The sequence below is a fragment of the Suncus etruscus genome, chromosome 12 (assembly GCF_024139225.1).
Source record: "Suncus etruscus isolate mSunEtr1 chromosome 12, mSunEtr1.pri.cur, whole genome shotgun sequence".
NCBI lineage: Eukaryota > Metazoa > Chordata > Mammalia > Eulipotyphla > Soricidae > Suncus > Suncus etruscus.
This window is the reverse complement of record NC_064859.1, coordinates 15,923,082-15,937,460: the sequence shown is the minus strand read 5'-3', so window position 1 is coordinate 15,937,460 and position 14,379 is coordinate 15,923,082. Positions and strand designations below refer to the sequence as shown.

At 33.2% G+C, this 14,379-nt stretch overlaps 1 protein-coding gene across 21 annotated transcripts in view; it reads left to right on the top strand.

Moving 5' to 3' along the window:
- Nucleotides 1-14,379, top strand: part of NRXN1 (neurexin 1) — a 1,163,035-nt gene that overhangs the window by 132,535 nt on the left and 1,016,121 nt on the right. For 15 of the 21 annotated variants that reach the window (XM_049784303.1, XM_049784317.1, XM_049784316.1 and 12 more), the window contains exon 4: nt 2,236-2,265. The exons of 5 other annotated variants lie outside the window; for them this stretch is intronic. In XM_049784303.1, coding sequence (XP_049640260.1) covers nt 2,236-2,265 — 30 coding nt within the window. Of the gene's footprint in view, nt 1-2,235; nt 2,266-3,005; nt 3,014-14,379 lie in introns of those variants that run through there. One more of the 21 variants, XM_049784320.1, reaches the window with a different exon arrangement.

Below are 14,379 nucleotides of genomic sequence, written 5' to 3'. Positions count from 1 at the left end.
ATAGCATGAAGTTAAGGCGTTTGCCTTTCATGCAGGAGGTCATCGGTTTGAATCCCGGCGCCCCATATGGTCCCCCGTGCCTGCCAGGAGCAATTTCTGAGCCTGGAGCCAGGAATAACCCTGAGCACTGCCGGGTGTGACCCAAAAACCACACACACAAAAAAAAAAACAATCTAACTAGTACTAGGAAATATGCAGTGAAATTCTAGACAGATAAGGCACTACTACTCTTAAATATATGAAATATAGAAACATATACAAATTATAAACTTTTGGGCTAGAGCTGTGGCACAGTGGTAGAGCCTTAGCCTTGCACTCGGCGAACCAATCCCATGGCATCCCATGCCAGGAGCAATTTCTGAGTGCAGAGCCAGGAGTAATCCCTGAGGAATAGAAGAGTAGTCCAACAGGTAGGGCATTTGCCTTGTAGGTGGATGATACAGATTCGATTTCCTGCATCCTATATGGTCCTCTGGGCATCTCCAGGAGTAATTTCTAGGTGTGAAGCCAGAAGTAATCCCTGAGAATCACTTGTGTCACTATGACCAAATATCCCCCAAATAAACAAAAATTAACTAAAAAACTTGTTACTCTTACCGAGTAATTTTTCTTGTTAAAATCAGTTGGGAGGGGCAGAAGAGATAGCATGAAGGTAAGGCTTTTGCCTTGCATGTGGAAGGATGGTGGCTCGAATCCCGGCATCCCTTATGGTCCCCCGAGCCTGACGGGGCTACAGAGCCAGGAGTAACCCCTGAGCGCTGCCGGGTGTGACCCAAAAACCAAAAGAAAAAGAAGGGAGAAATAAATTACTATTATAGAATCATTTATGCTAAATGATTTTCCTATGAAAGCTGTGTGAAAAATTCTAATTATTCCTACTCTATAAATATTTCAGTATCATTAATATAGCAGATCTTTTTGATACTACTTCAATAATATATACTCTATAGTTGGAAGTCTCAACTTTGTTTGACAGAACACTGGCAACTGAAATATTTTTATCAGAATTTACATGAACTCTATTGGATAATATCATCCCAGATTACTGACATTCACATGGCTTTAGAAGTAGATATATTTCCAAATTTACTGCAAAGATGTAGACGTTAGGTCAGAGATTGAGTACAATAATGAGGGTGCTTGAGTTACAAACCGCCAACCAGGTTAATCCCTTCCACTTTTATTAGCCTCTGAACACCATCATGAGTGATTCCTAAGTACAGAGCTTGAGTATAGAAAGTATGTCACAAAAATATAACAAGACAAAAATAAATCTAGAAAATAAACCATTTACTAATAAAGTTTCTTTGGGGCTAGTGAATAAATTTTTTAAAAAAATTTACTTTACTACTTTAGAAAAGTAGTGTTCCTCAATCTAAAATGTATTGTCAAGAAGTTGGTAACAAATAATTCATATTAAACAAAGGAAATTGAAGATGATTTTAGAAAACTTTGATGTAATGATCTGACTTCATTTATCTATAGGACCACACAGTATAGTGTTGAAGTATTCTATAAGAGAATGCTAAAACATTTTGTTGTCCCCTGTAAATGAATTGAACTGATATAAAGCACATCCATTGTTTCATAAAAATTTTAGTGTGTGGTCAAATTTAATTTGACAAGTGCATGTCTAATGATTTTTTTCCTTTCTTTCCTCTTTTTTTTTCTTTTTGATATTTGAACAAGTCTAGTTGTTATGTGTGTCACACAAGGAAGGAGGCATTTCTGCATGATCATTCAGTGTGACTAAGGGTGTTTTTCATTTAATTTTGAAACAGCTCACTTTTTGATGAGGGGAAAAAGATCAGACCCAGCCCATGTGTCATATATTCCTTGGGTGTTATTTTTTTTTAAAAGGAATTTCATCATCAAAGTACCGCAAGCTCTTCGTGGGCAATATTCCAAAGTCTCCAAAAGGACTTTCGGGGCAAAGGCAATATTTCAGGAATTGTTTGGATCCTAAGTCAGACCCTTCCTCTCTCGATTATTCCAACTGTTGTAGAGAAGAAAGACACAGGAAAGCCTAAGCCAGTGTGGAAATGGCACTTGTGTAGTATTCTTTGCCCCCAATCATTCCAACTAGGGGTTGCAAGAATGCTTTTTGCTTGGCCTCTGGGATCCAGCTATGGTTCCTAGTAAACCAGATGTCTGTCACTGAACCTTTTTGTCTCCGTGACGACCCTTCCCCTGCACCCGTGTTGATTGCTGACTGTGCTCTTGTTTCCCTTCAAGGTCTGGCGCACCTGATGATGGGCGACCAAGGTATGGGCTCTGTTCCTTTTCCACTCCGCTTTCAGTGTTTTCTTGTTCTGTAGCTGCTTTCACGCCATCATCGCAAAAGATGGGCAAATGCTTGCAAAGTTATCTGGCTGCAAATGCACTACCTCACTCGTGTTCACCTTCTTCCTTCATGTGTTTTTCTCTTTTCTTTGTTTGTTGGGTTTTCGTTTGCGACGTTGTCTTATTTTCCTTCATCCTTTGTAATATTTGTAATCCGCAAATAAATGAGACAGAATAACTTTGAAAGTATTTATGCATCAGCATTCGGGAGGTGTTCTGGTAAAGACAATTTGAGAACCAGGGAAAGTTAATCTCTGAAAGAGCATCTTCAGTTTGTACTAAGAAAGAGCCCATTTTCTATGCATGCATAGCACTTTGCAATCTTCTCTGGCTCTTGACTTTTTATAATGCTGAGTGTCATAATCCACAGAATCAACACTTTCTTTACCTCTAGCCATTGTGCCGTTCATTTTTGCTTTATCTTTTAGGGTCAGCATGGGCTTCCGATTTGCTTGCATGCCTTGCCATAAGAATGTCAGCTTCCTCAACATGCCCTGGTGGATTCCATTTGCTTCAAATACATCTTTATATTTTACTGTCTTGTTTAATTTTTAGAGAGTAGTGCATTGACTCATATTTCTTATTGTTGTTTCTCTCCTTTTTTATTCTCTTTGTATGGAAACCCTTTCTTCATGGAACCATTTCACCAAACCCATAGGTAAAAGTAAAGGTATTACAATATTTTCTTTTTCTTCTTAACATTGCTCTGTAAATTAATGAAACTGTTTTAAACTCATGCAAATATATTTAGACCATTGGTGTTAGAAAATGGGCTGGGAGGTAGGTATGAGTGTTCATAAATATTTTATGTGTTTAAGGTAAGAAAATCCATCAGAACATTTCATGCATCTTTATGTTTCTTGTTCCTTAGAGTGATTTTTTTCAATGTCTGCTATTGATATCTTTAGTATATTTGGAAAGTGGCCATGGGTTGATTTACTGTAAAGTAATTGTAGTCACCGTAATGCCTTATCCTTAAACACTGAGCTGTACAACACCCCTTTCTCACCTCTTCTCCATTGGTATGTAAGTCTGAGCACGCCTGGCATTGATATGGAACTGCTAGGGGCCTATCTTTGTCTGCTGCTGGTTGTCACATATTTGCATTCACTCCGTGCTCATTTGGAAAGGACATATTTTGAGACTCACAAAAAGTAAGACAACTCTGTTCTTTCCTTAACACATACTAACTTTGTTTCAAGAACATTGTCAACCAGATATAAATTTCTGCATTATTTGGTAAGTTAGGCATGTGTAAATTTTGCCAGCATTGGTGCCAAATTCTAAAGCATGTTAAGAAAATTTGCCATTTAGAACCATCCATATTGTGTTTATTGTTCTCATTAAAAAAAAGTAAATAATACTTAACTGTGTTAAATATGTCATATAACTGTTGGGCATTTTAACTATTATTTTATGTGCCTCATCAGTAATTTATCTTTAGTGGTTCATCTAGTGTTTGAAGATGATATTTTGTTTGTTTAGGGCTAGGGAAATATTCGCGGTATAGTAAAAGCAGGGTTGTGTCTTTATCTTGAATTCCTGAATCTATCATTACATTCTAACTTATTATTTTAGTTTGGAACCACACCTGGCAGTTTTCACGGGTTACTTCTGACTCTTCACTCAGGAATTACTCCTGGCTGACTGGTGGGTTTTGGGGAGGAGGTAAAGTTACTAGGGATTGAACAAAAGTCAGCCTAGTGAGTATAAGACACACACCCTTCCCGCTGTACTATTGCTTCAGCCTGTCTGTACTGAATTTTAATCTGCTAAATTAAGCAAAAGCTTACAGATCTATATCTGTACATTTTGCTCATCTAATGGAAAATGTTATTGCTTTAATATGAACTACCTGGTTGTGAGCTAAACAATAAGTAAGAAGTATCAACGTTTTATATGTGCAAAATAGAGTTGTCAAAATAGTATTTTAGAACTTGTAAGGTCATTTCCCATCAACTTCCTTTTCTCAAGTTAACATTTTCTTACTGTGTTCATTAGGGAATATTTATTTTCTTTCTATTTTCTATCATCTATGTATCTATTTCCTCTAGAGAACATAACATAAAAGGATAATGGGAATATGATGGAGTAGAGGGAATATATATGTATATATATGTAAATATATACTCTATATATAGAGTATATTATTAAAATATACTTTACTCATATGTGTATATATGATATACAATACAAAGCTGTATTATGCATCCATTTATATTTTTACTAATAAAGTATGTTTGCATATATCAATTTGTATTTATACAAATGCATGTATAAAAGCATGCCATGTTAATATATATGAGCATGTACTTTATGTTGTAATAAAAAAGTTACTTTTACTAACATTATTTAGTTGTAGAGCCTGAAAAATGCATATGAAATAGCCCCTACTTATCTTCAGCTGACATTTGTTTGGTTTAGCTATTTGCTATGTCAGTCTAAATTTCTATTCCAAGTGTTTCAAATGTTTTTACTTAACAGAATTTTATCAAATACTACTTAATCAGCATAGAAGTACAAAAAGATGACATCAATCTTGTCATTAAGATTGGCATCAATTATCACTTAATAGAACTAGAAGATTTTTTTATGTTAATCAGAGAAAAATATTAAGATAAATGAGGATTTGATGACCAGAACAGTCACTTTTACATATCAGGTGCTTGTAGGTGCAGAAATGAGAGACATGTTTTGAAAGTCTTTATTACAAATTAAATGAATCTCCATTCTGGAACAAAAGTAGTGTATTGATGTATGCTATGCATGACTCCCACAATAGGTAAATAACAACAGCTAGGTACTTAGCATATGCAATCTAAAGAATTACTGGAAGAGTGTCACAATATTAAGATCCACCTTCAGAAAATATTAGGAAAAGGCTGAATTAATTTTTTTCTTAGACAGATCATCTTACCTTTTTCCAATGCTTTTTTTTTCTATTTGGAAGTGAGTTGGATTCAAAACACATCATCATTTTGATGTGCATTATATAAGTTATTAAAATATTGTAATTTTTAATAAGCCTGAGAGATAACTTTGTTTTTTGGAAAATCCTTACATAGGATCTAATTCTTAGGATTATCTTGATTTAATTTAATTTTCTTTCTCTCTCTGGAGGTCAATACTCATAGCAAAATTGTGATGTAGTGTAGAGTTAATATCTAACTTCCCATACATTGCTAATTTGCCAAAGTTTGGAAATTAAAAATCCCTTTCCATAAGTCTATTAGATAGAATGCAAAGTCAGTTGGAGACATTTCATAATCATTGTTTGGTGCTACTTAAATCATAGTGCCTGAAAAATAACTTTCTTTTTCCTGGTGCCTGTTGTACCTTATTTATTATTACTATTATTGTTATTATTATTATTTCCAGTTATCTTTGTTTCAGATTTGGACTCAATTTCTTGGTTCTGGTTTTATGATTTAGAGTCAAGGCTATGTTACCTTAAACTAAGAATCAATTTCATTTTTATAAATATGATTTGCTCTAGTAAAGCTAAAAAAATGGTATTACCCAGAAAGCACCTTATCTTACTAGGCTAGGTTCCTATAACCAGAATAATTTTGTATTTACTTTTTTTGTTTTGCTTAAAATATGTCAGTAGTAGAAGCATTGGTTAGACAATTGTTAGAAGCATTGGTCATGACAATTTAATGATGCCTTTCATTTAGAACTCAAAATCTTCCTTTGATTTCCATTGTGATTTTTGTATTTGTTGTATGTGTTTATTTGATCTTTCCATTTCGGCAATTATTTTATCTGGGATATCTAAGAGAAATAAATGTTCGCATATTTTTTAAATGACACTACAAATCTCACCAAGCTTTAATCAGTAAAAAATGCAATTTGTCAGGGTTCTTTGTCAGTTAAATTTGGGAATTTTGATCGAAGGTTTTCATATTCCTTTGTAACTGTTGTCATGGTGAAAATAAATAAGTGATTGCATTTTAATAGCATTTTTCTAGTAGAATGTAAGCTCCATGTGGGCAGGAAGTTTATTTTTATATTTGTCCATTGATTATATTTCAAGAACATTTTAATGTATTTTCAGTTTATGATTGAATTATGCATATATTTGTTAAATGATCTGGGAAGTGCACAATGGAAGAGATGGATGGAAAGGAGAGTTTTGAGATTTTGAAATGTGCCAAGTGAGAGGTGGAAAAGGAAGAGCAGACATACAAAAAAATCGGAAAATTATAGCAACAGATTACTTGGTATCTATCACCTTTGTCTTGATCGCTAAAGTCTTTTGGTTCCTCATATGCATAATAATTGCCAATGCTGTAATAATTCTTTCAAAGTAATTCTTTGCCAATGCTGTAATAATTATTATAATAATAAAAGTGGCATTATTATAATACCACTTTAATATTCTTTAGCATTTACAGAGTGGGTCTGTAAGAAGTAAAATCAATGCATTCTTATACTTAATATTTCTAATGTTTATAAAATTCATTGTCATATTAGAAAATCAAATTTTGTTTTTTTAACTTTAAGTATTCATGGGATAATAAATGCTTGAATTTTCTGAACTTCTGATCTGGTCATGCTATTGGTTATGTGGTTTCTACAAGTTTCAGGATTTCATGAGATACAACTCACTATGAATGTAGCAATGTTTGTTAACATACATATAACATCTATATTAAAATACTATTAATAGAAAAGCTATAACTATCTTATATTATTAGATGATCATATTTGATGCATTCAGTGAATAATTAATGTACCTTTTAACTATTCAAAAAACATTTATTCTGGACACACTGATTACTGGAAATTCTAGGTTTTACAAGTACAGCTGTTAAGTATAGGAACACATATTTGAAAAAAGAGCTTAAACTTTATTAATAAAAATATAAATATATAATGTATAATTTATAAAAATATTTTTAAAAACAAATTGTGTTGATTTTACATTTAATTTCTTTCACTAGAACTAATATCAAAGCAGTTTGCATTGTGTTTTGAATATTTATATCAGTACAAACTAATATATGATAATATTGATATTAAATAAATATTCTGTTTAGAGAAGAATAAAGCATTTTAATTCTTTTTTTGTTATTTTTTAAATTTTTTTTCTGACATTTTGTTTGATACCATATATCAACTTTTGTGTGGCTATATAACTCATTTTCATTGATGTGATAAATTTTCAATCATGAGATCATAATGAATCATAGGTTTGATTCACTGTTTAGAAGCATTTGTAATATTTGTAGACTTCCTGTATAGAAATACCTTTGCTCTTGCATATGTAAACTAAACAATAATTATTTTGCTTTATCTATTATGACCTATATCATTGAAATAATCTCATTCCAGAATTTTGCTTCATGAATCAGGCATTTTATCTCATCAATATGATGAATATAGAAGACTCTGTGTCTATTGAAAATTTGTATTCATTTTGCATTTATCTTTAGCAGATGTGCTCATCAGTTCTGGATACAATTCAGGAGAAAATTTCCTTAAAGAGTAAATATATGAGCTGAAGCAAAACCACAGTGTTTGGGTCATTTGCCTTTGAACATGGCGAACCCAGGATCGATCCCCAGCATCCTAGGTGGTCCCTGAACCTACTAGGAGTAATTTCTGATTGCAGAGACAGGAGTAACCCCTGAGTGCCACTGGGTGTGCCCATGACCCCCCCCCCCCACACACAAAGAGTAAATGTATTACTCTTTTGCTAATGTTCATCTGATCTTTTATAACTAAAATAATGCTAGCTTTATATATTTCTGAATGTTTTGTTTCACATGTGTTTGTATATTTTGTATATATTTTTGCAAGTCTGTATATTCAATGTGACTTTCAATAACTAATCAGTAAATCAATGGTTACATTACACTTGAAGTAGTTTTATTTACTTTCAGAGAAGATGAATAAAATTACTACCCATTCATATCTTAAAGAATGAAAAGGTACAAATAAAATGTAGCTGCTTTACTGGTCAATTGCAAGTAGCTGAAATTTAAATTATGACTTACTGGACTTTGTAAAGTATGGTTTCTGTTCTAAAAGAATGATTTTATCTTCTGTGTCCCTTTTAAACTGGAATTTTGTTAATCAAAATATTTTTTAAACCAGTATAAACAAATTTAGGCTAGTAAGAGAACATTTCTTAAATTGTGTTAGTTAATGCTTTCAATGGCAATATCATTTCCCTGGTGCTTAACTCAGATTCTTAAGTAATTTTAGTTTTTAATTAGACAAAAAGAATTTTGGGTCAGGGAAAGATATTAAGAGCTAGTCTAAAAATAAATTGTTGACAATTTTTGAGTTGTAAGATATGATAAGCAGAGCCTTGTGGAAATTTTTAAATGAAGGACATTCTTAAAATTGCTGTTATTCAGAGGACAAATAAGAATTTTATCTTTGGAGTCAGAGAGGTAGAACAGCAATAGGGCATTTGCCTTGCATATGGCCAATCCAGGACAGACAGTGGTTCGATTCCTGGCATCCCATTTGGTCCCTTGAGCATGCCAGCAGTGATTTCTGAGTGCAAAGCCGGGAGTAAACTCTGAGCACTGCTGGATGTGACCCCCAAAGAACCACCCCCCCCAAAAAGATTTATATCTTTGGAATTGCTGCGTGTAGTAGGTGGGGTACTTGCCTTGCTCATGGCCAACCTGGATTCAGTTTTTGGCATCCTTGGTTCAATCTCTGATGGTCTCTTAAACTACAGCAAGAGTAAGCCCTGAGCATCATCAATGTGGCCCCATAAAAATTGAATCTTCTTATTTCTATAAAAGAAATATAGAAAAGAATTATATTTTTAAGGGCTACCATTGCTTCATAATGTCAGGACTTCTACTTAGAGAGGTTAAACTTTACTTATTAACGGGGAGATACATAGTTGGATGATTCAAAGTTATGTTTGGTTCTTGGAGCTGTTCTTTATTGACCTGGAGCAAAATTTTAGTCTCATATTTCCAGTCTTAATGATATATATCTTTGTTAGTAATACTTCTCTTTCAAGAATAATGCTACAAGACAAATTCCAGAAGATTTAAGAGGGTTTGTGGCACTGATGACCAATTTTATTTACAAAATACCACGTACCTGGAGAAGCCCATGTTCTTTTTGAGCATATTATTATTTTGTTTAAAATTTCTTTACTACATATATATATATAGTGAGATATAATGAATTTAAAACTATTTCTAAAATGCCAGAGGTATAACAAACTATTTTGGTTACTTGTATTTATCATATGGACATAATTAATTATTCTGTGATCATTAGAAGTTATAGTTAATATCCTGATGGTTTTTCTATGAATTTTAATGGTATATAGTTCATATTAAAGATAAATTTTTATCAATCTAACATTTTTAGTAGACCTGTAATTCCATATTTTCAATTTTCATTTAGGTAACAGAAATGGTACTGAAATAAACTTTTTGTCCTTTTGAGCAAAGAAGTTTCATTGGGAAAATGCTATTTTATGGGTATAAAAATATGATTTGAAGGTAAATTGAGAAAAAAACTTCTCTCTGGATTTATCATCAAAGCTCTAATTAACATTGTACTTTCACTAATTACCCTGTAGAATGACGTATGGGTTGAGCTAACACCCTCCTCACCTGGATACCAGAATTTCAAGGAAAAGCTAATTAGGTCCAATTTTACACAGTTTTCTGCATTCCAAATAATATATAATTATCCTGACATTCTTAAATAATTAGCTAATATTTTCTCTTTCTTTGTTTTTCAAATGATACCTTTCCAGGTGACTTTTCTTAGCATCCTCCTTCTTTCTATTATTTTTCCCTCTTCTGAATTCTCATGTTCTCTGTCAGTAACTATTCTTTAAGGGACTGAAGGTTCCTTTGCCTGTGTTTTTCTGCTACTTATGACCTGTGTATTATATTAGAATCTTAATCCTGAATGACAGGGTTATGTACATGCACTGGTGTGTCTCAGGGGTCACTTGAGAAGAAACTAGGACAAGCAGATACACAGCAAATATTTTTTGGACCCTTGACTCATTAGCTGAGTACATGCAGAATTTCCTTTTTGATTTTACTTTATATAATTTTTTATCCCAAGGCACTAATTTCTTAGTTTTTCTTTATAGCTTCAAGGTAAATCATCTGTCAGAGGACAAGTAAGATCAATAAACTGGTATATTTTTTCTCCTTAAACACATTAAGGAAGACTCAGATTTGATCCTATGTCCTCCTAGTGTTCTGCTCAGTTTATGTGGCCACAAAAATAATTGGGAAGAAATTTTAAAACTACTCCCCAAGCACTGAATGAAGGTCAAATCTTTCCTTAAAAATTATTTCAACAAGAGGCCAACAGGATAGTTCAGCAATTAAGACAACTTTCCTTGCATATGGTTAGCTCTAATTGGAGCCTCAACATTTTATGTGATGCCCCAATACTCTCTGAGCACAGAACCAGGAGTAAGTCCTGGACACCAATAGGATATTCTAGGAAAATCAGTCTTGAATATTAGCTTAAAAAGAGATTATAATTCATCTTTGTCTTTCTGCAGATGGAGACAGAAAAAGTTTGGCTCCTAAAGAGCATTCTGGTGTCTTTTTTTTTTTTTAAGGATGAATCTTTTGACTATTTTTAATAGAGGGAAGGTTTCAAAAAACCAAATAGTTTACTTGGTACTTATGTTCATTTATCTTGTATTTTTACATTTGAAAAAAGAGGATTCATTTCTACCTAATAGCTCTACATACCAAAAGGGCCTTTGTGTTTTTCTGGGTCCAGAAAAAAAATCATCCTATGTCCAATTAGATGACTTATCAGATAGTCCAGGTCTGTACACAGCTCATTTGCACTAAAAAATCTATATGAATAATTGTGATTTTAAAAAATTCCTGAATTAAAACTCAACAGCAAACCTGTATTCATTTAAACCACAATTGCATTAAAAATAAGTGTTTAAGAAATGGAGACATAGTACCACAGTTATTTTGCTTATCTTGCACTCATCCAATGTGGGTATTATTCCCAGAATCCCACATGTTCCCCAAAACATTGTCATAAGTGGTTTCTGAGTACAGAGTCAGGAGTAACATCTGAGCATTATTGGGTCAGATCCTGCTCACAAATAATGTTAAATTTATTGTCCATTAAAAAATGGTGTTGTGTTTGGGGTTAGGGAGATAGGACAGTGGGGAGGGTGCTTGCCTTGCATGTGGCTGACCAGGGTTTGATCCTTGGCATCCCATGTGTTCCCCTGAGCCCAACAATAGTGATCTCTGAGTGCAGAGCCAGGAGAATTTCTTGAGCAACAAACAAAACAAACCACAAAACGACAAGAAAAAATTAGGAAATAATGTTGCAGAGAGGGAAAGAGAGAAAACAAAAATTACTAAGGAGATAACTATAAATAAAAGATAGGATCCAACTTTTAAGAGATAGATATCTTTACATATTTAAATCAAAACTCCTAGTCCAAAATGCTCATTTCACTCATTATAGTTTTGGCCTTTCTTTTTGGATGGTTTGCTTTGAGTAACATATAACTAAAATTGTTTGCTCAATATAATAGCAGTTTAAATAATCCCCAGTAATTAATTACTTTATTAACTTCTAATATAGTAATTACAAATACATTAAAGAAATCTATCTATCTATCTATCTATCTATCTATCTATCTATCTATCTATCTATCTATCTATCTATCTATCTAATCTAGCTATGGCCTGGTTTGACTGGCTCAGTTTTCCTTTTCAGTGTCTGGAATTGGCATTATAAAATCAGCCATTTGGAGGAAATTTATTGATTCCATTTAAGGAAACAATCAAATTGAGAGCTGGATTAATTGTGTCCAGGTCCATGGAAAACTCACAATTGGCCAATTGTGATTTCTGCTTTCAGGAAACTCCTTGTTCGGGACCTAAGCAGAGATTTCTGCAGACTGCTTGGAGTAAAGCTAGGTTCAGTAAACTCCATGAAGATATGTTTTGGCTGCTCTGCTGTCTTAAATGAATTACGTGATAACTTGTAATGACTGTATTCCTGGTGACTTGAAATAAAAAGATGCCTCCTATTACCAGCAACCAGCAGGACCTGCATATTAAACTGATCCCCTCTGTGTCCTTAGATTTATCTTGACCATATGACAAATTTGTCTTAAGTAAAATGTCTTGAGCACTGCCAGATATGACCCCCAAATTAAAATAAATAATTCTCTTCATATTTTGTCACTGATGAAAGATGTCTTTCTTTAAAGTTCATTGGTGAAGTTATTACAAATCTGTTCAAATAAACTAGATTTAGCATCTCTGATAAGTCTTTATTTCTAGATTGCTTAGTGAGAAAAATTTAGCTTGCTTTTTGTTTAATTGTTTTTCTTCACTAGAAGAGAATATTCAAAAAAATTAAGCTCTACTAGGGATCTGAAAAATTGCACAGCAAGTAGTGCATTTGCCTGACTCGATTTCTGCCAATACGATATGGTATCCTGAACTTGCCAGTAATGATCCCTGAGCAGAGAGCCATGAGTAAGTCCTGAGAACCACTAGATGTGTCACTCAAACAAAACAACAGCAACAACGACAAAGATATTCTTATTCTTGAATTCTCCAAAAACAACAACAGCAACACTGTGTTCTTAATTTTGAATTTTCCTTCTGAGTGTATTCTGAAGAGCTAGAAATGATATGAAAGTTAAGAGAGGGTAATAATTATAACAGTAAATATAGCTTAATGAGGACATTATTTCATTAAGTTGTAGGATATGAACACATTGTACCTGGAATCATATTTAAGGTGATAATGATTTTCATATAATAGGGGTCAATATATAGTAGTGTGCCTTAATCTAAATTAATTATGAACTTTACTAAGCTCTTAAACTCATTGCTTTAGAATGGTAAAGGAGTTAAAAGTAAAAACATTGACCCCCAATTTTACAGTTTTCCTATTTTTATTGCCTACTGTACAAATTCTACTAAATATGTATTTGATGATTATCCAGATCCATTTACGTATTCACAAACAGGATGTGGTCTCTACCTAAGTAACAATCTATAAAGTAAAGTTGGAATTATTATAATATTTTTTCATTTCAAATTTGCCTCCTGGAACTGTTGCCAGTCAGCCATCTGCTCATTATTATTGCTAACTCAGGTATTTACAGATATGCTTTTAGTGTATTGTGCTTTGTTCTTAAACTTTCTGAAGTGAAGCCCTTTATAATTCTCCATCCACATAAAAAATTAATTTCTATAACTATATTTCCTACTCTCATATTTAAGCTCCCAACTTTCTGTTCTAAACTTCACATCTTTAGTCGTGACAAACATTGTCTGTGGTGTTAAAATTCTTGTCCCATCATTCCTGATAATCCTCTGCTCTTGGTCTGAAAATATTCTGATTATATCTTAATCTGAATATATCTGAGTATATCTTATACTCATTTCCCAAATCAACCATATGGTTGAGCTGGGCAGTGGGAGATGGTAGCTTTCTTTGGTTCAGGAAAAAATGAAATCTTCAGTCAGTTATTGGTTTACTTTATTTGTTTTTCTCCTGGATCATTGTCATTTTCTTAGCTCCATTAGTTGAAACCATGTTTTCCACATGATCCATGTAAGTCAGCCTTCACATTCTCTAGTCTATAATGTAGATGTCCATATGTAACACATTTTTACTTAATTTCTACTCCAATCATCTAGATAAATATCTTTAAGAATCCACTGCAAGATGCTAAAAATCAATCAATAAATGAGAAATTATGAAAGCAATTTCTATTTCTGGACAGAAATGCCCTTCTCGTGCAAGTCTCATCAACATTAAAACCCTGTTTCAGAAGTTGTTTACAAAGACTAACCTACACTGAAATGAAGACATTTATTTCAACTGTGGGTTAACACACTATTTTCTATTCATCTTAAGACCATAAATGTTATAGTTCATGAGGAATTCCTTTCTCATGTTTGAAATCCTAACAGAAGTAAACTAGACTCAACCCATCAATAAAGCTGCATTTCTTTCTGGAGGATCAAGGAGAGAATTGGTTTCTTTCCCAGCTTTTCTAGGTTAGCAAAA